This window comes from Trichomycterus rosablanca, chromosome 14 (assembly GCF_030014385.1).
Source record: "Trichomycterus rosablanca isolate fTriRos1 chromosome 14, fTriRos1.hap1, whole genome shotgun sequence".
Taxonomy (NCBI): domain Eukaryota; kingdom Metazoa; phylum Chordata; class Actinopteri; order Siluriformes; family Trichomycteridae; genus Trichomycterus; species Trichomycterus rosablanca.
The window spans coordinates 27,990,075-28,012,351 of record NC_086001.1 but is presented as its reverse complement, the minus strand read 5'-3'; the positions used below and the strand labels follow the sequence as shown (position 1 = coordinate 28,012,351).

General features: G+C 38.8%; 2 protein-coding genes across 4 annotated transcripts in view; one reads left to right on the top strand and one right to left on the bottom strand.

Moving 5' to 3' along the window:
- The window catches only part of LOC134326271 (zinc finger protein 585A-like), a 338,798-nt gene that overhangs the window by 33,986 nt on the left and 282,535 nt on the right, over positions 1-22,277 (top strand). The gene's annotated exons all lie outside the window — the stretch shown is intronic.
- LOC134326790 (uncharacterized) lies at positions 1,722-6,150 on the bottom strand. 3 transcript variants are annotated; one of them, XM_063008949.1, is made up of 3 exons: positions 3,497-3,999; positions 2,363-2,507; positions 1,722-2,080 (listed from the first exon to the last, which is right to left on the bottom strand). In XM_063008949.1, exons 1-3 carry the CDS (start codon positions 3,954-3,956, stop codon positions 2,077-2,079), a joined length of 609 nt encoding a protein of 202 aa, XP_062865019.1. In that variant the 5' UTR covers positions 3,957-3,999; the 3' UTR covers positions 1,722-2,076. The 3 variants fall into 3 exon arrangements, 1 of the variants encoding a protein (XP_062865019.1); XR_010014582.1 differs by lacking the exon at positions 3,497-3,999 and adding an exon at positions 2,782-3,470 and having other exon boundaries at positions 1,727-2,080; XR_010014581.1 differs by lacking the exons at positions 1,722-2,080; positions 3,497-3,999 and adding an exon at positions 4,006-6,150 and having other exon boundaries at positions 2,421-2,507.

Sequence of the window (22,277 nt, the reverse complement as noted above, 5' to 3'; positions counted from 1 at the left end):
CAGTAAAACATCTCCATTAGCCCTGTATCTCTCAGCTACAGTGTTGGGGGGAACGCGGTACAGTCACGTGATTACTTTTTATCTGTAACGAAGTCATGTAACGCGTTACAGTTACATATTTGTAATGACATTACAGTTACTGTGATGAGTCGTTCTAGAACGAACCGATTCTATTGAACGACTCTTTTGAAATGAACTAAAAGAACCGAGTCGCTCCTCTAGTATAAGGACAAATAATTAAGAAATAAACTTGTTTAATGATGTTAAATCTGATTGGTTCATGGCGTGTATGTTTTAAAGCGGAAACAAACACAGGCACATCTCTGTACAAGAGAGGATTTTTCTGAAACTAAATAAATAAAGTAAATAAATGGAATTTGTTTGTAGATGTGATTCCAGTATACAGTATTTGTTTGGGTTTAGAATGTAACGTGAAAGTAAAGTAATGAGGAACGAGATTACATTTTCCAGGATGTAATGAGTAAAGTAATCCCATTACAATTTTAGTTATGTAATGAGTAATCAGTAATGGATTATTTTTTGAGTAACTACCCCAACACTGCTGAGGTAGCTTTAGAGAGGACTACAGTCAGTCCTAGACGTTCTTCCAAGCAGTTTCTTAATGTCATGTTTTGTTTTCCAACTCACACATTCACACCAGTAGAAGCTTAAAAATAACACTACAAACCAACTAGGCACAAGAGGATTCATCTTTATACACGGTGCTGTTTATGCTTTTACACTTTAAAACATGAAGAGTTTTTTTTATTACAACAAACACAAAGGCAACAATTAATAATTATAAAAATAAAATAATAATAATCCCTGATAGCACATATACGTCTCAGAGACGTCTGGAAAAGGTCGGAACATCTTAAATGCATCGCGTTCTATTTAACTTGATCTTACGTTGGTCTTATCATCATCACCGCGTTCTACATATTGAACACATACACATATACGTCTTTTTGACATCTGCATTAAGCAGCGATTTTCACCCGAGCTGCAATTTCCCAGTTCGGATTCTGACCTCGTCGAACTTTCACACCATATGCTCACAACATGAAAAAAGTAGTTAGTATTGTATCCAGTACGCTGCAAGGTAGAACTATTACTGGTTTTTTTTTTACCTCTTTCTTAACTCGCACTTAGGACATAACTACACTGGGCGAGGTCGCAGGCACACCAGTTCATACAGGCAGAGAAACAGTTTCTGCAGTGGCCAAGCTGAATTGTACATATGACCATATGCATTTATTCTCCATTAGTGCAACTAGGAAACCTCATACTTGTCTAAACAGAGCTAAATAAAGGGTCAAGTACATGTAAGAAAAATAAAGGTTTCTTTAAAGTTAATGGAAAGTATAACATTCGTGGATCTTACCTCTGTTAAGAAAAGTTTAGACATTTGAATATTTAATCTACTTAATATAGTAAAAAAATATTTATACACACACACGTGTACATTAGACTTGGACTAATTGCAGCATGCATGAATTCACACCTTATACCAAGCCCTGAAAATTAGGTCATACATTGTCCAGTAGCTGGACAAGATCTTTGTTTACTTTTCATACTTCCTGAGTTACATTACAAAATCAAAACAAAAACATGGATAACTCAGCAAAAGACTACTGTATCTGGCATTTGATGATCTGATGGACCCAAGTTCAACGTCGCAAAATGAAAACGAAGCAAGACACGTTGAAGGTAAGCACACTTATTTTATTGCAAATAGTAACAGAAGTAGTACAGATCAATGCCTTCAGAAATGTTACACTCTTCTTTGCTCATGTGTTCCATGTGTGTTGCGACATGCACAAATTTAAAGTTCAGCAAGAGTCAAAGTAATTAAACACGAAGCTTTTAATTAGCTTTACGAAGCTGTAAATGTGGTCTGCATTACAGGAGCGAGGAGGGTAGCAGTTTTTATACTACCATGCAGAAATGGTCAAGAATCCATGCAGTACAGGTGCAGCAGATGGAAATTGGGTTAAAACTCCACTCATCAGAAACGTTCAAGACAACTCAAACCCCTTGCATGGCTGTTACAGGCAACACATATGATGTCTGCATTCACCTAGAAACAAAAATAGCAAGATTTACAATACAAAAAAAGGTGCACTGTAGAAATTCTACAAGTAGTAGAAGGAAGTGTCCTTATAACTGTGTGCATTGGTGTGTGTGCACTGCTGCAACAAAACACTTCATCTGGAAAATACACTTTGTATTACTTATATTTAACTTTCAACATTCAACTAAATGTCTTAAGATTCGAATGAGGTTTAAGTTTTTGAGAAATGTAACATCGACAAAAAAGCCTGTGCTTCCCTCCAGCTAAAAGAAAGCAGTGTAAACTCACTTCCACTGCATAAGCTTAATTGTAGCATCCCCCTTTAAATGATGGCTTGAGACTTGACTGATGGTATAAATTGCATTTATTGCTTCTCCTTGACAGCTTACGTTAAACCTTCTGAGCATTAATACAAAATAAACCACCGTAAGAGCTGAAAGAAATAAAACATACAAACAATTATGACACATTCTTCTAGAACAACCTTTCCATATAAACATGTACATAAGCACATAAACTAACATAACAATTCGTTACATACCCTTGCAAACATACAAAACTACCCTCTTGCATTACATACATACGTTGGGCAATGTTAGCTTTAGCATTCGCGCTAATGTGCGGATCCTTCCGACAGACGCATTTATCAAACTTTACTTATAGATAATATAAACATACTAATTAACAATAAAACATAACTTACACACCTTGTGCCTCTTAAAGGGGGGCTAAAACCATATAAAAGCTGCTTTATTTGCTCCTTTCAGCTGCTGCTCTGCCGCCAAACTAATCTGTTTTTTACCGTTAACCTGAGTTCACCTAGTTTCACAATAAAAGTCCCTCATACAAACATACTGTATGTGGTGGTTAAATTCACAGGCAATAAAATACAAAATAATTAGCACTTACTAAACAAATACAAAAACATTGTTATTCTTTGGGGTTATTTACACTCCCACCAAATTATATGTGTTTTAACTAAAGAACATGCACATATAATTTCCACATTTGAAATAACTCTTAATGTTTCACAGTTTACAGTCCTTGTACCATTCTAAACCGCTTCTAGCAATAAAACCAACTTTTGAACTGGTCGTTCTACCACTGAAGGCTTTCCAAGACGTTCACCTTTTTTGTTTAAATTTCTATCTCCTAAAGAGATTTTAGCCCTTCTAACCAGACCGTCCTTATCAATAACAGTCTCTATGACCCTTCCGAGTCTCCAGCAGTTCCTTGGTAAAGTGTCCTGTGAGTCTATCACTACATCTCCAATTTGCAAGTTCCTTTTAGTAATATGCCAACGCTGTCTTGCTATGATGTTGTGCAAGTACTCCTTTTTCCAACGACTCCAAAAATGTTCTGTCAGATACTGAACTTGACGCCATCTTTTGCGACCATACAGATCTTCTCTTTCAAATTTACCTGGAGGAGGTAAAGCTGTGATGGATTTCATAGTGATTAGATGATTTGGTGTGAGAGGCTCCAAACTGTTGGGACTATTCAGATTGTCGACAGTGAGTGGACGATTGTTAATTATTGCCATAGCTTCATAGAGAAAGGTCCGTAGAGATGAGTCGGTGAGTCTTCCTGACGAAAGTAGAAGTGTGGCATTTAACACGTTTCTCACAGTCTTTATTTGCCTCTCCCATACTCCTCCTGCATGGCTGGAATGAGGTGCATTCAAAACAAATTCACACTGATTTTCCGTAAGAAAGGTTTTCAGTCTATCCATATCAAGTTCTTGTAATGCAGCCTTCAATTCATTCTTTGCACCTACAAAGTTTGTGCCTTGGTCACACTTTATCTGACGAACAGTACCTCGTAATGCAATAAAGCATCTCAAGCTGTTAATAAATGCATCAGTTGACATGTCTTCTAACATCTCAATATGAATGGCACGAGAACAAAAGCAAGTAAGGAGCAAACCATACCTTTTGTGTTGCTTTCTGCCCTGTTTAGTCAGAAATGGACCAAAACAGTCCATCCCGCAAAAAGTGAACGGTGGTGAGGGTTCTACCCGTTCTGTAGGTCGGTCACTCATTCTTTGACCTTCAACTGGTCTTCTGAGCTTTCGACATGTAACACACTGATGAATGTGAGATGCAACTGCTCTGTTTAGTCCAGTAATCCAATAGCCATTGGATCTGATTTCATTGATAGTGAAGCCTTTGCCCTGGTGTTTTACCTTCTCATGGTAATGAGCAATTATCAAACTGGTTATGTGATGACCTTTAGGGATGACCTTTGGGTGTTTGAATGAACTTGAGGAGGATGAATGACCAAGTCTTCCTCCCACCTTGAGTACACCATCTTTATCCAGAAAGACATCAAGACTGTACAGTTTGTTGTGAATTGGCAATTGACTTCCCTTGCTCAACAGCTTTATTTCATTTTCTTAAGCTTGCTTTTGTAGATCTTTGATGAAAAGAAGCTCTGCGCTTTGCCTTTCTTTTACCGTGGAGAGTGTATTTGATTTGTCTTTCTTTACACGACGTAAAAGACGTGCTACTGCTTTGATGGCTCGTGACCATGAGGAAAACTTAGACAGCCTGTCTGCAAGGGTCACTTGTTCTTTGGTCCTTGTCTGAAGTACATGGGACCTTTTGACTTCCGGATCTCCTATTGGAAGATCATGGATCAATTCTGTTGAAGGTTTAATTTCCTTTTCCCATAAAAACTTGGGGCCCGTAAACCAATTAGATGAAAGTAGCTCATCTATCGTTCTTCCTCTGGAGGCATTATCGGCGGGATTCTCATCAGTTGATATATAGGCCCACTGTTGAGGATTCGAACAGTGGCGTATTTTCTGTACTCTATTTGCTACAAAGGTGTGGAAGCGTCGAGCATCGTTGTTTATATACCCTAATACAACTTTGGAATCCGTCCAAAAGAACTCTTCCACGTTGGTGTAGCTTAGCTCTTCTTTGAGCATGTTGCTAACTGTGACTGAGACTACTGCTGCTGTCAGTTCCAGTCTGGGTATGGTAACTACCTTCAAAGGAGAAACACGGGCCTTGCCCATGATAAGAGCACAATGAACTTCTCCCTTTTCATTTTTCAACCTCAGGTAGGAGCATTGACCATATCCCTTATTGCTAGCATCTGAAAAGTGGTGTAGTTCCCTTTTATTCACCTTCCCAAAGTTAGTTGGTACATAACATCGGGCTATACTAATTCTTTCTAAGTTTGTGAGATCATCTAGCCATCTCTCCCACCGTGGCCTTAGTCTTTCAGGTAGTAGATCATCCCAACCAGTACCTTGATGGCACATCTCCTGCAGGATCCCTTTGCCATTAAGGAGATATGGAGCGACAATACCCAGGGGATCGTAGATGGAGGCAACAGTGGACAGTATGCCCCGACGTGTTGCTGGTTGGTCCTTTGCTGTAATTTTGAATGTGAAACTGTCACTTTCAATGTCCCAGTGAATTCCAAGTGCTCTCTCAAGAGACATATCATTCAATGTGAGGTTTTTCGTTTTAGTGTCTGTTGCACGTTCTGATGGAGGAATACTCTGTAGGACCACATTACTATTTGATACGAATTTGTGAAGACGGAGACCACCATTTGCACATAGTTCACGTGCTTCTAGTGCCAGCTCAATAGCCCTTTCTGCTGACTCTACACTTGTTACTCCATCGTCCACATAAAAGTCTCTTGCAATGAATTGTGCACCCATTGGATATAAATGACTGTTATCTTTTGCCAGCTGTTTTAGCCCATAGTTCGCACAACCTGGAGAAGACACTGCACCAAATAGATGGACTTTCATTCGGTAGTCTCGGGGTTGTGTGTTAGTGTCTCCATTTGTCCACCACAAGAAACGTAGATAATCACGGTCTTTAATTGGGACATGAAATTGATGGAACATTTTCTCAGTGTCACACATCAAAGCAATGTGATGCTGGCGAAAGCGAATGAGAACACCTGTTAGATTGTTTATCATATCCGGACCTGACAGTAGGTGTTCATTGAGGCTGTTACCTTTGTGTCTTGCAGAGCAGTCAAATACAACTCGCAACTTGTCCGGCTTTTTTGAGTGATATACTCCATGATGAGGAATGTACCATTTTTCACCACCAGCACCTTCTTCATGTACTTCCACTACATCACCTCTTTCAATGAGATCCTTCATATAGATAATGTAATTATCCTTGTACTTCTCATTTACAGAGAATTTCCTTTTTAGGTGATTGAGTCTTATTATAGCAAGCTGCCGGTTGTCAGGCAGACATGGTCGTTCCTTAAATGGCAGGGGCATTTCATAATGTCCTTGTTCATTTTTCCTTATGCCTTTCCTCAGTATGTCCAGAAAAATTAGATCCTCTTGAGAGACAGTTTTGCCATCTCCATGGGTGTCCTTAAAATCAGACTCGAGAATTTTGATTGCATCGACTGGTGTCATTGCAGGGAGCTCTTTAACAGTTACTCGATGACAATGACCAGTTGCCATAAATGTACCAGCTTGCAGTGTTGAGCAGCCTACAATACTCCACCCCAAATCTGTAAGAATTGCATATGGCTCATTATCTTTACCAGATATGACCCTCCTTGGGACTAGAGTTCGGGGGCAGTTGTATCCAATTAGGAGACCGACCTCACAGTCAAGAAGAGGAGGTAAACTATCTGCGATGGTTGTGAGGTGTTCCCAATGTTTTGCCGTCTCACGAGTTGGTATGTGCTCTCGATTTGCAGGTATACAGTCCTTTGTGTAGGTAGAAGGGAGGTCAATATGTATAGTGGAGTCATAGCCTCTTACACAAAGGTCAGAAACTCTTTCACTTTTCATGATTCTATTTGCTCCCATCATTGTAGTAAGTTTTAGTTTTACTGGCTGTGTAGCCACCTGTAATTCCTTGCTTACATCTTCATCAATAAAGGTGGTGTCACTCTGCGTATCCAAAAGCGCATAAACAAGCTTTTCTTTAGATGGATTCCTTTTATAAGACACCCATACCGGCACTATCATTGAGGTACTAACTTCTTGACCTTTACTATGGACATTGAGTGACATAACAGCCATAGGCTCAGTTTCATGCTTTGGTCGCGAATCCTTGCTTTGCCAGGGTCCCTTAGTGGTTTTCTTATAGTTGTCGTCATGGAGACAAGTAGGGTGTCTACCTTTACACAACTCACAGGTGTGTCGACGCCGACATTCCTTGGCACCATGGCCCAGCCTTAAACAACCATAGCACAGCCTGTTGTCTTTAACATAAGCCCTTCTGCTTTCTAGAGACTTGGACATAAACTCTGGGCACTTATGCAGATAATGACCGGTATCGTGACACAGCATACACTGAGTTTTCTTTCTTTCTTGATTTGCTGGGTGATCATTACTGTCTTCAAGAGTTTGAGTGTTCAAGACACTGGCCTTATTCCTTTTAATCTTTGTGTTCCTTTGATCATTGTAAGACTCAGATGAACGTAGTGCAAAAGTGGAAGTGATTGGATTGCAGGCAATTTCTGCTTCTAGTGTCATGAACTGAACAAAATCCTGGAAACAGGGAAATTCCTTTCCTTCTGTGAGGGCTATTGTGACCTGACGGTTCCATCGAGTAGCTAGCCAGTCTGGTAATTTTAGTGTCAACTTTTGATTTTCTTCGCAATCATTTAGAATGTCCAAACCCTTCACATGAGGCATTGCCTGCAGACATGCATTCAAGAAATCAGAGAAATCTCTTAATCCTTCAGCATCCTTGGACTGTAATTTCGGCCAATCTGACAGCTTCTCTCTAAAGGCTCTTTGAATTATAAATGGCTGGCCATATCGCCGATTTAACTTCTTCCACGCATCATTATAAGCTTCCTCGTCCTTACGATAGAAGGTGCCCTCAAGATATTTTTGGGCCGAACCACTGACATATCTCTTAAGAAAGTGCAGTTTGTCCGATGCAGGGATGTTCTTTCTATCTATTAGTGACATAAATGAAGCTTTCCATTCAATGAAGTGAAGTGGATTGCCATTAAACACTGTTGGTTCTGGAACTGGCAGTCTGTTCATGGCTATGCTGTCTTGAACAGCTTGGGCTAAGAAAGATATGTCGTTTGTTGAAGTTGATCGGACTTCATTAGACTGCTGATTGGCAGAGTGAGACACATGACTTTGACTTGCAGGATCCCTGTGAACTGAATAAATGTCATTTTCTTGTTTCACTTCTCTGTCATAAGCTTCTAGTCTGGCGTGAGCAGCCTTGACGCTCTTTTCAGCTTGCAAGCATTCTAATTCGGACTTGTGAATTTCTAATTCCTTTTTCTGTTGTTCCTCCATGGTTCTTATCCGTTCCTTAACTTTCCTTTCCTCCTGTAAGACCTTGTATTCAGCCTCTTTTGCTGCTAATTCTGCAGCTGCATCTGCTCGTTTGGCTGCAATGCAAGAGGAATCGGAGTGATGACTGATGCTTGACTGTGAAGCTGTTGAACCATATATGGAACAAGCGTAGTCAGGAACAAGTAGCTCACGCAGACGTTGCCTTTCGATTTCAGCATCAAATTCTCCATTTACACCAGTTAATCTCTCATAAATTATTTTGATAATGTCTTTAGTCACGGCATCACAGGCATCAACCTTACGCCTTACATCAGCAGCAGGTGGAATGTATTCTCTTAATTCGTCATAAAGTTTGTTAATGTCACCCTTTGCCTCTTCGAGACTGTCTATTAGCAATGTCAAATGACTTTCTGAAATATCTAATTTCAATTCTTGCCTTGCCTTTCGGGCTTGTACTTTCCATTGTTCATACAAACTTAAAAGTCTTTTTTCTTTTTTAAGAAATTCCTCCTTTTGATAAGTTTGCATTTTTTCTGTAAGAACTCGTGGGCGTTCAGATCTTCTGGGCAGCTCTTTAGTGTTTTGAACGTTACCTTTTAGTTCAGTTAGAATTTTTTCTTTAGTTTGTATGCTTTCCTTTATTTCACGTCTTACTGCGCCCTCTGTAGTTTCTCTTTGGAGAATGTCTCTGCCTTCTTCAATCTCTCTTTGAAGAGTAATAATCTGCTCTTCGTTGTCCTTTGTGTTTGATGCGGACGTGGACATGTTTCAGATCTTAATGTAGCAGTGTGCCTTAAAACTTTCTTGACCACCACACCGACTCTGTGCTGTCCGTGTATTTATCCGTACAAGCCGTTTTATTTTGCAGCACAGTAATTCGGTGAAAGCCAAAGCTCTTACTGTAGCATCCCCCTTTAAATGATGGCTTGAGACTTGACTGATGGTATAAATTGCATTTATTGCTTCTCCTTGACAGCTTACGTTAAACCTTCTGAGCATTGTAAGAGCTGAAAGAAATAAAACATACAAACAATTATGACACATTCTTCTAGAACAACCTTTCCATATAAACATGTACATAAGCACATAAACTAACATAACAATTCGTTACATACCCTTGCAAACATACAAAACTACCCTCTTGCATTACATACATACGTTGGGCAATGTTAGCTTTAGCATTCGCGCTAATGTGCGGATCCTTCCGACAGACGCATTTATCAAACTTTACTTATAGATAATATAAACATACTAATTAACAATAAAACATAACTTACACACCTTGTGCCTCTTAAAGGGGGGCTAAAACCATATAAAAGCTGCTTTATTTGCTCCTTTCAGCTGCTGCTCTGCCGCCAAACTAATCTGTTTTTTACCGTTAACCTGAGTTCACCTAGTTTCACAATAAAAGTCCCTCATACAAACATACTGTATGTGGTGGTTAAATTCACAGGCAATAAAATACAAAATAATTAGCACTTACTAAACAAATACAAAAACATTGTTATTCTTTGGGGTTATTTACAAAGCACCTGAACTAAGGATGCTGTGTGAGAGCTCTGCTGCAGCTGGCCAACATAATGCTCCATTTGGGTCACGGTCATCAGTTGGGCCCAAATAGTATAGCTAACCTTTTTTTTTTTTACTCTATCAGCTGGCTAACAGAGCTTCTGTCTGTATCACACACATACCAACAGTTTCTGTAATATTCAGAAGTGTTTGAGCACTGTGATATACTGCAATTTGAGTTTCCTTTTAATTAACCGTCAATTGTTTGTAAAATTTTTACTATTTGTCTCTCCGGAATGCCTGAATCCTAAATTATAGCTGTAGTATCTCATTGTTTGAGCACTGTGATATGCTACAGTAATTTGCACAGAGCTGAAAAAAGTTTACACTGCTGCTTTCACTTAACCACAAGGGTTTTGGTGAAAGTTTATTACTCAGCATGCCAGTGATGGAACTAACAAAGCAGCCAGAACTCAGTCATTTGTAAGTAGTACTGCAATTTTGAGTAATGCAATGAAGTTCAGCTCTGCATTTTTTTGCAAATGAGCAGTGAAATTGGGCATTGATAACCAGTCAGAGGAGAGGTTCCTTCAGTAACTGGTGCAGCATGTCCACTAGAACATGCTTTGCTCACCTTACTATCAAACATTTGTTCCATTGAAACAGCAGGGTCTGAGATTACCAAGCTGTATGGAGTTCTGTTTATATACCATCATCTTAATAAAAGTGAGAAGTCTAATTAAATGATAACCATGGCAACAAAGTTTTAATCTTATGATGTGACGGCTTGAGATTTGATGAGCACTTTTGAAACAGGAGATGCAGCAGATACGTTTATTCCAAACTTTTTGTTTAATGTTAACATTCATCTGCCATTTCAGAATGATCTACAGCTGTTAACATCTGCTGAGTGAGAGTGTGTTGGAGGCTCAGGAGGAAGCATTGCAGAGTTACGATTATTGGTTAAACTGTCCAATCGAAATTTAATTCACATTTAGCAAATGCTTTTGTGCTTGTTATTAATTGATAATTTAAGACTGAAAGCAAACCTAAGCTGGTCATTGTATGTGGGCCATAAAATTGAGCTCATATCACAGTTCAAAAACAGAAATCTATTCACCAGTAGAAACTATAACAGCATTAAGGAAAAAACTATAAATAAGATGATTCATTATAGGCAGTCAAGTTAACAACCATACAAATGACCAAGAGAACTTACCAAAGGTGACCAGGATTGGGATTTGGAATTTCAGCATCCATTTCCAAGTGCTGTCAAAAATGAAATTGAGTCACTAATAAAGAAAGAAGAAAAAGGGAGTAATTGTAATCATTGTAATCAGTTTGTTCAATTGAAAGTGAAATGGTCATGAAAGGATGCACATGGTCAGCAACAATACTCAAACAGTCTGTGACATTCTATATACACAAGGCAGGCTGGGTTTATGGATTCAAGCTGTGTCAAATTCTGACCCTACCATCTGTGTACCTCAGCAGAAATTATGTTTCATCAGACCAGGCTATGTTTTCTCAGTCTTCAACTGTCCAGTTTTGGTGAGCCTGTGCCCACTGCAGCCTCTTTGCATTCTTTGGGTCTATTTATATCAATTCATCACTTGAATACCACAGACTATTTGAGTGTTGTTGCTGACCATGTGCACCCTTTCATGACCAGTTTACCATCTTGTAATGACTACTTCCAGCGTGATTTGATTTTATGAACATGAGTTTAGTGTTCTTTAGTGGGCTTCCAGTTACCAGGTTTTAATCCAGTACAGCACCTTTGTGATCTGGCAGAAGATTGGTAACATGTGAGTGCACCTGAAAGCTCTGCAGCAATTGCATGACAACCTTGTCAACAAGGACCACAATCTCAAAGGAATGTTTCCAACATCTTGTGGAAACCATACCATGAACAATTGAGGCCTTTTTCAGAGCAAAATGATTGTAATACTGGGTTGGACCTCAATAGCCTAAAATGCTACTCCATTAAAGTTTAGCGTTAGACTTTGCAGTTTTATAGCAGTTTTATTTTTACTTAGAATAAAAATGTTTCAAAAAGATCAAATAGGTGAATATCCAATCAAAAAAATAAATAAAAAGAAAAGGGAAAAAAAGGCCAGACTGCCCCCGCCAACCCTCCCCCATGTTTATGTGGCTCCGAACATGCAGCCAAATAAACATGGGCGTTTCTGCAGCCATGCACAAAGTCTGTATTTCCATCTAGCACAGGGGTGCACAACTCCAGTCCTGGAGGGTTGGTCTCCAGCAAAGTTTGGGAGTTGCCCTACTGAAATACACCCACTTTGTCTGGTAATTAACTGATGAGTTGAATCAGGTGTGTTTGAGTAGGGCAACTACCAAGCTTTGCTGGAGACCAACCCTCCAGGACTGGAGTTGTGCACCCCTGCGCTAGCCTAGAATAACCAATCTGCGTGACCCTGTGACTGAGGGGCCTCTATCAATCTGCTAAATGTGAATAATATGATCTGATCAGCTGATCTCAGGATCAGCAAAGTTAGAGAAACAAATTCTAATCTCTTAGATCAATCAAAACAAATGACTAAAACTGAGTATTTGGCAGTGATTTGTGCTCAGGTAGGCTGAGAACCAAAACATTTCAGATTTATACACAGGAGTTACCTACATGCACCCTGTGTGCCTAGGAGTCATGAACCAACTTCTTTCTCTCCAGCTGAAGTGAGGTCCTTTCACTAGAAGGGTGTCTGTATTTACTGCCAAAGATCTCACAACCAATGTCTGGAAGAGACCAGTCATGTGATTCTCCACAACCACCTAAGTTCTGCAAACAGGACAGAGAAATTGCATATAATTGTTCAGGCATTAGAAAACATTTGATAATGAGTAAAGGGAGCTGTTGACGTCACATTAAATGAACGCATGAACATGAAGCTATGAAATGAAGACAAGAAGCTACCCTGTTACTAAGAAAAATGTATATATTTGATGGAAAATGGAAAAAACACCAAGAACCATCCTAAATTTATGGGTACATTTGATGCCCAATGTTGGCATTCATATTTTGTTCGGAATATTTTCACAAAAAGATTTACAGCTTCAGGAAAAACTATGGGTCTGTCAGAGAGCAATCGAGCCTAAACCCAGTTACTAATATTGGCGTGACACCGACTACAGAAGGACAACCTGCCTTTGATCGAATACATGTTCTTATACTAACGCATCTAATCTCATATGCTCTTAATACTTGCATGCATAAGCACGTGTAGTTTGGTTAACACGATAAGCATGCATATGCCTTAGGCAAGCACACCTAATTTCATCATTTTAAATCATGTTGCCATTTAATTTCAATTAGACCAAGGAATCAGGTATGTTTCTGCTTAGCTGATGTTTAAACCTGCAGCCACACTAGCCATTTATGAATAAGACTGGAGAACCATCTAACGATATATAAGCGTTAAAGAATTCCACTAGCATTCAATGAGGGAGAGAACAACTTTGTCTTAGAAACGACCCTGATAGCACATACAGTGTATCACAAAAGTGAGTACACCCCTCACATTTCTGCAAATATTTTATTATATATTTTCATGGGACAACACTATAGAAATAAAACTTGGATATAACTTAGAGTAGTCAGTGTACAACTTGTATAGCAGTGTAGATTTACTGTCTTCTGAAAATAACTCAACACACAGCCATTAATGTCTAAATAGCTGGCAACATAAGTGAGTACACCTCACAGTGAACATGTCCAAATTGTGTCCAAATAAAGCAATAAGCCACGAGAGGCCGTACGTTACTGTGATTTTAGCACGGGGATGACGTTTTTGGCACGACGCGAAGCGGAGTGCCTAAAACTTCTTTCCCCGTGCTAAAATCGTAACAGTAACGTACGGTCTCGAGTGGCTTATTCGAAGACCTAAAACTTCAGATTTTCACACAAGTCCTAATAGTAGATAGGGAGATTCAAATCAAACAAATAAGACACAAATATTAGACTTGGTCATTTATTTATTAAGGAAAATGATCCAATATAACATATCTGTGAGTTAATCTTCAGGATTAGCAGTTAATTTGAAGGTGAAATTAGAGTCAGGTGTTTTCAATAAATGGGATGACAATCAGGTATGAGTGGCACCCTATTTTATTTAAAGAACATGGATCTATCAAAGTCTGCTTCTCACAGCACACATTTGTGGAAGTGTATCATGGCATGAACAAAGGAGATTTCTGAGAGAAGTCATCAGGCACGTGCACAGACATTTTTGGGGGCAGGTGCTCAAGCCAAAAAAAGGCACCCATCGCCAAAATTATTAATAAAATAATAATAATTAAAAAACCACAGTAGGATATTTAACTTATATATTTATTTTGTTAACACAATCAATACACATCTAATCAAATAAATCAAATTATCAAATTGCATAAATAAATGAAAAACAGACAAAACAAGGCCATATTGTGCATGCTTTTTAATAACCAAACATCTGATACATCTGCCTCATTTGCTTTACTGGTAGATGGCCTAATCCAGGATAAAAGAGAGCTGCTACCCTGTAGTTCCTTTTCTTTCTGCTTTTGTAACCTTTCTTTTCTTGGCATTATGCTGCAAAATTTGTAAATGAGATAAATCAATGTTGTGCAATAATAATTTCTGACAGAGTTGAAGCATTACACTAATAATATACCATTACTAGTATCAATTTACCTCACCAGACTGTCGTGTAGCTCAACTTAAGACCTACCTTTGATTTCAAATCAGAAACCCACTTTGGGTAGTTAATGTTAACAGTGGGCTTATTTTTATGCCAATCAAATCAAATAGACAGCTAAATAACATTTTCCTATTTATTCATCATTTTTGTATGCTGTTCTATATCATAGAGCATTATGTTTAGCCTTCTACATATATTAGTAGAGGAGGAGGGAGGGGCAAGGCGGATCAGATCGGGGCAGAATTCTCTCAAGAACTCAAATAACTGCCCGTCAGATATCAAAACACTTTTGGGGGTAATTGATGACAGAGAGGGTAATTTTTATTTTTAAATAATGATTAATGTAGAAACAAATTGGGCTCCAGCAGAAAGGGCACTTTTCTCATCCAGGGCAAAAGGGCAGGTGCTTGAGCACCACTAGGGGTCTATCTGTGCACGTGCCTGGAAGTCATTGATTCTCATCAGGCTGGAAAGGGTTACAAAACCATCTCTAAAGAGTTTGGACTCCACCAATACACAGTCAGACAGGTTGTGTACAAATGTTGGAAATTTAAGACCATAGTTACCTTCCCCAGGAGTGGTCAACCAACAGTGATCACGACAAGAGCAAGGTGTGTAATAGTCTGTAAGGTCACGAAGGAACCCAAGGTAACATATAAGCAACTAAAGGCCTCTCTCACATTGGCTAATGTTGATGTTAATGAGTCCACCATCAGGAGAACACTGAACAACAGTGATGTGCATGGCAGGGTTGCAAGGAGAAAGCCGCTGCTCTCCAAAAAGAACATTGCTGCTCGTCTGCAGTTTGCTAAAGATAAAGAAGACAAGCCAGAAGGCTACTGGAACAATGAAACAGATCTTTTTGGTTTAAAAGAGAAGCGTTATGTTTGGAGAAAGGAAAACACTGCATTCCAGCATAAGAACTTTATCCCATCTGTGAAACACGGTGGTGGTAGTATCATGGTTTAGGCCTGTTTTGCTGCATCCGCAAGAGAACGTGGGTCACGCAGCAAGACAACAACCAAAAGCACACAAGTTATTTTACCAAAGAATAGTTAAAGAAGAATGTTTTAATGTTTTAAAGTTAATGTTTTGGAATGGCCAAGTCCCGATTTTAATGCAATAATGTTGTGGATGGACCTGAAGCGAGCGGTTAATGTGAGGAAACCCACCCCCTCTTAACAGAGTTGAAGCTGTGAAGTTGTATGGAGGAATGGGCTAAAACTCCTCCAAGCCGATGTGCAGGACTAATCAGCAGTTTTCGGAAACATTTAGTTGTAGTTATTGCTGCACAAAGGGGTCACACCAGATACTGAAAGCAAAGGTTCACATACTTTTACCACTCACAGATCTGTAACATTGGACCATTTTCTTCAATAAAAAAATGACAAAGTCTAATATTTGTGTCTCATTTGTTTGATATGGTTATCTACCATATCAAACTTGTAGGACTCTGATGACATTTTAGGTCAAATGTATGCAGAAATATAAAATTCTAAAGGGTTCACAAACTTTCAAGCACCACTGTAGTTTTGGTTTTGACAAGGCATGATGAGTAAATTAGCTTGGTTATGGCATTTATGGCACATCCTGTGCTTTTGAGAATGCCTGACTTTTATTATTTGCATTTCAGCGACTTAAGGCATCATTCTTACCTGTAGTGTTAACGTACTAATACCCAACTGAAAAATTGCTATTCTCTTTCTTCAGTAAACTCACCATTGACATGAGGTAGAACCCCCTGGCCTTGTCCTGTACACTGGTCAGACATGGGCCACCTTGATGGCTCTTGTTGCATGGTATATGCTGTTTACAGAGAATAAAAAAAAAAGATACTCAGAAAATGTGTGACTAGTTTTGTTTTGACTGGGCATGATGAGAAAATTAGCTTGGTTATGGTGATTATGGCTCATCCTGTGTGTCACAAGAAGACTAACTAACCTGGGCCCAGATTCTTAAAAGAATCTTGGTGTAAAGATAAACTTAACTGGTAGAGCAAGCATCACACTAAACACACACTCTGACAGTTAAGATTATCTTAACGCTATTTTAAGCATCATATTCGTGCTCAGATGCTTTTGAGATTAAAAGTGTACTTAACTGTCATAGCTGTATGGTGGGTGCTGTTAATGGAGAAATTAAAATAAAAAATGGTTACTCTACAGAAAATGCCTGACTTTTATTCTTAGTATTTTAGCGACCTAAAGTGTCATTGTTAACTATATTATTCATGTATTAATGCCCAACTGGAAAAAAAACATTTTTCTGCTTCTTCAGTAAACTCACCACTGACATGAGGTAGAACACCCTGGCCTTGTGCTGTCCCATGAGAAGCATCTGCCCATGTACACTGGTTGGACATGGGCCACCTTGATGCATCTTGTTGCATGGTAGGTGCTGTTTACAGAAAATTAAAAAAATAATAATTACTTTCTGATATTACATTTTTCCATATCACCCACCTCTAACTCTGAGATTATTTATTTATAGTTTTGTTATTGACAGGGCATGACTAGATTAGTTTGGTTATGACAATTATGGCTCAATTATGGAATGTCACAAGAAGACTAACTAACCTGGGCCAAGATTCCCAAAAGGATCTTGGTGTTAAGATTATCTTAACTTGTAGAGCGAGCATTACACTACACTAGTTAAGATTCATAAACACTAATTTAAGAATCATATTCATGCTAAGATGCTTTTAAAAACCCCATGCCTTCTTTATAACTAACTCACATGGCTGTTAAGTCCTGTGTTTAGTTAATAATTGCTCGTTAACCGCAGGACTTCTCATGAATTAAAAAAAAAATTCACCATGTGTATTATCATGATAGAAACTATTTGCAGTGCTATGTCCAGCTTTATTAGCTGATACAGCCCCATCTGATGATTTTGTACACTAGCATTTTATTTTTAAACAGGCCACTAAAGTGGATACTAAACAAAGCAACCAGCAGCTAAGCAGCCCCCTTAAAACACTTACTGTACTGAATTACTAAAAATGAAAGTTCCAAATCTTTAAGGGCCTAGATAGTATACAAAATTTATAGAATTTAGAGAATTAAATGGGGTAATCTTAAAAAAATAAATCACAAGTTTGTTGTGTGCTCATGTTGGCTTCAAATCAGATGTGTTTAATGTTGATGCCTTGAAGTCTCAGTTGTAATTTGACGTATGTAACTATGATCCCAATTTATCCTTGGCGTAAAAGTAATCTATTCCAAATGCACAAACACTTTCAAATTGCAAACTAGCATTGACATTATGATAACATCAACTTTTTTTCTTAAATGTAATTAAAAATTCCTTGAATGTTGTCTTTGTTATGTTTAACATTTGGGAGCCCTTGGTAAGTGAAAATAAGTACAGATACTCTACAGAGAACACAATGACTATTTTGGCTGAATTTAACATGGAAAAAAGTAAACATAAAATGTGGCCTGACATACAATTGTCCCCTGCTTCTGATTTGTCGTCATTTAGGACAGTGTTGCTGTGGTGATCCATGTGTTGAATAAAGCAGAAAAGACCGGGTAAGTATTATGTTTTTTTTCAGAAGTGCCAATATCTATAGTGGACAATAGTCATTTCCTTCATGTGGGGAAACAAAAATGGCTTTCTGATCATTAACAAAACATGATTAACAAGTTGGATTGATGACGTCTGGATGTTCTATTTGCATAATGAGATTGATACTACTATTTTATTAAAACAGAGGTTTTTACTTGAGTCATAAGACTTGGACTCAACTCATGAATAGATGGTTTCATGAGCAACGTAACTAAAAAGATGTGAGCTCATTTTGGCAACAGAAGTCGAGATTTATTCCATTGATCCACTGTGTTGATCAGTGGAATAAATCAATAATACAGGACAACATATCTTAATGTATATTAGCTTCTCAAAGTTTGTACTGAGTGATGATACAGATGCACAGATTTAAGGGTTTAAATAAATCTCAAAATAGAAATGTAGTTAGCCTTGTTTAGTTTAGCCTAAAACAGTCAGGTTTTTATTGAGAATAACACAAAATGGATTTGTTCCCTCGGCTAGCATGGGTCAGTGAGTGAATGCTTCACTTCTGTTGCCAGAATGCGCACTCATCTTTGCGACAACTTTGAAAGTCAATTGAGACTCGACTTGACAAAATCAAAAAAGACCCTCAACTGGACTCATAACAGGAGTTGATATCCAAGTTCAAGACCCAAAATGGAAGAACCGTGAGAGGCATTTGACTGCAAACAGGACTTTACACAGTCTATGGAAGCATATCAGTATTCTGTTTTATGGAATGTGTGGCAGATATTTCTGATTTAATAGTCCGTGTTAGCTGACCATAGGCTGTCTTCCTTATTCCACCAAGCCCACGACAAAGAGTTTGTTTCTTCCGCCTTTGCGTTAGAATTTCCGGTCATTTCATATCAGATGGTTTACGGTCGTATCGTATTCAAAGTGAATGCAGTCTAAAGTAGGCTTCTGCTGTGGACACTGATCATAAAGTAGCTAGCTATGCTAACCCAACATTCCAACAGATTTCCAACACAACACACAAATAATAAAGTGTTGTAGGGCACCATATCTAAAGAAGAAGAGGACCTGCATCTATGGGTTAAGGAGCTAAATTTACATTTAAATTTAACATCCAACCAAACGTCCACACGTCTGTTGTTATTATTTTGTGGATGGGGAAACTTGGTTATGAAGCTCCAGTGAAAAGGACACGTCAGGTGTTTGTGAAGCTATCTGGTAAGATGTTAGCCTAAGAGAGATCCTTGCCAAGAGCCTCGCAAGCATAATAACATAATTACTCTGGGTAAGGACGTGGTCTTGGTTTCCCCACCACAAAATGGTAAGAGCAGACGTGTGGATGTTTGGGTGGATGTTTTAAATTTAGCAACTTCAACCACAGACGCAGCTCCTCCTCTTTGGAAGACTGTGGATGTGGCTTCTTTGGATGGTTATATGGTGCTCCACAACACTTCAATCTTTTTGTGTTGTGTTCATAACACTATTGTTCAAGTGGAATTCTCCTCCTCTTCCAATTATTCAACTAGAATCTGTGCGACGAAACCGAGCTGAAATTAGTTTCTTATTCTTATTTTTTATTCTTACCTTTCATTTAGGCACCAGAACGTAACTGCTGTATCGTTTAAAGAGGAACGGAAAATTAGAAAAATAAGCTGGTGAATTGGACGTGAATTTTCATAATTGCTCGTAGCTCAGCCTTGTTTTGTCAACCAGACTGATAAACCAAATAACTTGGCAACACGTTTTCAAAGACATTTTGTCACAGAATGAGTGTAGTAGGCTAAAATATGTAATTGCAAAAAGGAGAGGTGCTATTTCCTTTTAATATTTCAATTTTGTCATCTTTCTAGCTTGGTGTTGTCTATGATAATAGAAACGTATAAAAACATTATTAGAGAGTGCAAATGCATATAAGGTGAATTATCATTTTGACGTCATTATTGTGTAATCTTAAGGCATGAATATGCAGTTCTGGAAATGCGTTGTAATTAAAATGCATTTATAATTAAATTGTTAATTTAATTATCAATTGAATTTAATTAATCATTTGTGTAAATGAAATGTCAATAGTGCATCAAATGGCAAATTTAAATGTTAAAACTGAATTTGAATTATCATTTGGAGACCAACATTGAGTGGGAAATTTAAATTCAAACATACACTATATTGCCAAAAGTATTCACTCACCCACGCAAATCATTGAATTCAGGTGTTCCAATCCCATTCATGGCCACAGGTGTATAAAACCAAGCACCTAGGCATGCAGACTGCTTCTACAAACATTAGTGAAAGAATGGATCGCTCTCAGGAGCTCAGTGAACTCCAGCATGGTACCGTTATAGGATGCCACCTGTGCAACAAGTCCTGTCGTGAAATTTCCTCGCTGCTAAATATTCCACAGTCAACTGTCAGTGGTATTATAACAAAGTGGAAGCGATTGGGAACGACAGCAACTCAGCCACGAAGTGGTAGGCCTTGTAAAATGACGGGGTCAGCAGATGCTGGGGCGCATAGTGCGCAGAGGTCACCAACTTTCTGCAGAGTCAAGCGCTATAGACCTCCAAACTTCATGTGGCCTTCAGATTAGCTCAAGAACAGTGTGTAGAGCTTCATGGAATGGGTTTCCATGGCCGAGCAGATGCATCCAAACCTTACATCACCAAGCGCAATGCAAAGCGTCGGATGCAGTGGTGTAAAGCACACCTCCACTGGACTCTAGAGCAGTGGAGACGTGTTCTCTGGAGTGACGAATCACGCTTCTCCATCTGGCAATACGATGGATGAGTTTGGGTTTGGCGGTTGCCAGGAGAACGGTACTCGTCTGTCTGCATTGTGCCGAGTGTAAGGTTTGGTGGAGGGGGGATTATGGTGTGGGGTTGTTTTTCAGGAGTTGGGCTCGGCTCCTTGGTTCCAGTAAAAGGAACTCTTAATGCTTCAGCAAACCAAGAGATTTTGGCCAATTTCATGCTCCCAACTTTGCAGGAACAGTTTGGGGATGGCCTCTTCCTGTTCCAACATGACTACGCACCAGTGCACAAAGCAAGGTCCATAAAGACATAGATGAGTGAGTTTGGTGTGGAAGAACTTGACTGGCCTGCACACAGTCCCTGACCTCAACCCGACAGAACACCTTTGGGATGAATTAGAGCGGAGACTGTGAGCCAGGCCTTCTCGTCCAACATCAGTGTCTGGCCTCACAAATGCGCTTCTGGAAGAATGGTCAAAAATTCCCATAAACACACTCCTAAACCTTGTGGAAAGCTTTCCCAGAAGAGTTGAAGCTGTTATAGCTGCAAAGGGTGGGCCGACATCATATTAAACCCTATGGATTAAGAATAGGACGTCACTCAAGTTCATATGCGTGCGAAAGGGAGATGAGCGAATACTTTTGGCAGTATAGTGTAAGACTACATTTTACATATCATATTTTCATTAGATTTTCGCTACTGATCTGCTTCCATTAACATAAACATTCTGAACTGGTCCTGATGATGAGGGAGATTTCTACTGCCATCATCACATTGCTTTTCAGCTGATTGTAGAATAAACAGTTCTGGCTGAAGGGTTGAGTTGCAGTTGTGAAAGTGTTGGTCTAAACTACTCGACTAAACTACACACTAATAAATAAAGTAATTGTACTTTACTATACTTGGGTATTGTTTTTGGAAGACTTTTACTTTAGTACAAGAATGTTAGTACAGTATTTGTAATATTTGTACTTTGTCAAGAGCTTACATTTGCTTACATTTTTAATTAGACATTCAAACTACTCTTCCCAAAGGGTGAAGTCCAGGGGAGTTTTACATGACTTTTCCCTTGCCTGGTGAGTCTTTTTTTTTCTTTCTTTTCTTTTTTTCTTCTTTTTTTTTTATTTTTTAACTTTCCTGTCTCTGTAAAATTGAACCCTCTGTAACTCATCTTTGTTCAAAGCCCAATGTTGTGTGCAGTGCAGAGGTACTCTAGGACCAGGATTCCGAAAACTGCTCAAAGGTAACAGGGGAAAATGCATGCTGTTGATTACTTCAGTCATTAGGTTAAAAATACTGAAGTGTTCCTTTTAAATCCACCATTCTAAATGTTTCAGACATTATATACAGTGTATCACAAAAGTGAGTACACCCCTCACATTTCTGCAGATATTTAAGTATATCTTTTCATGGGACAACACTGACAAAATGACACTTTGACACAATGAAAAGTA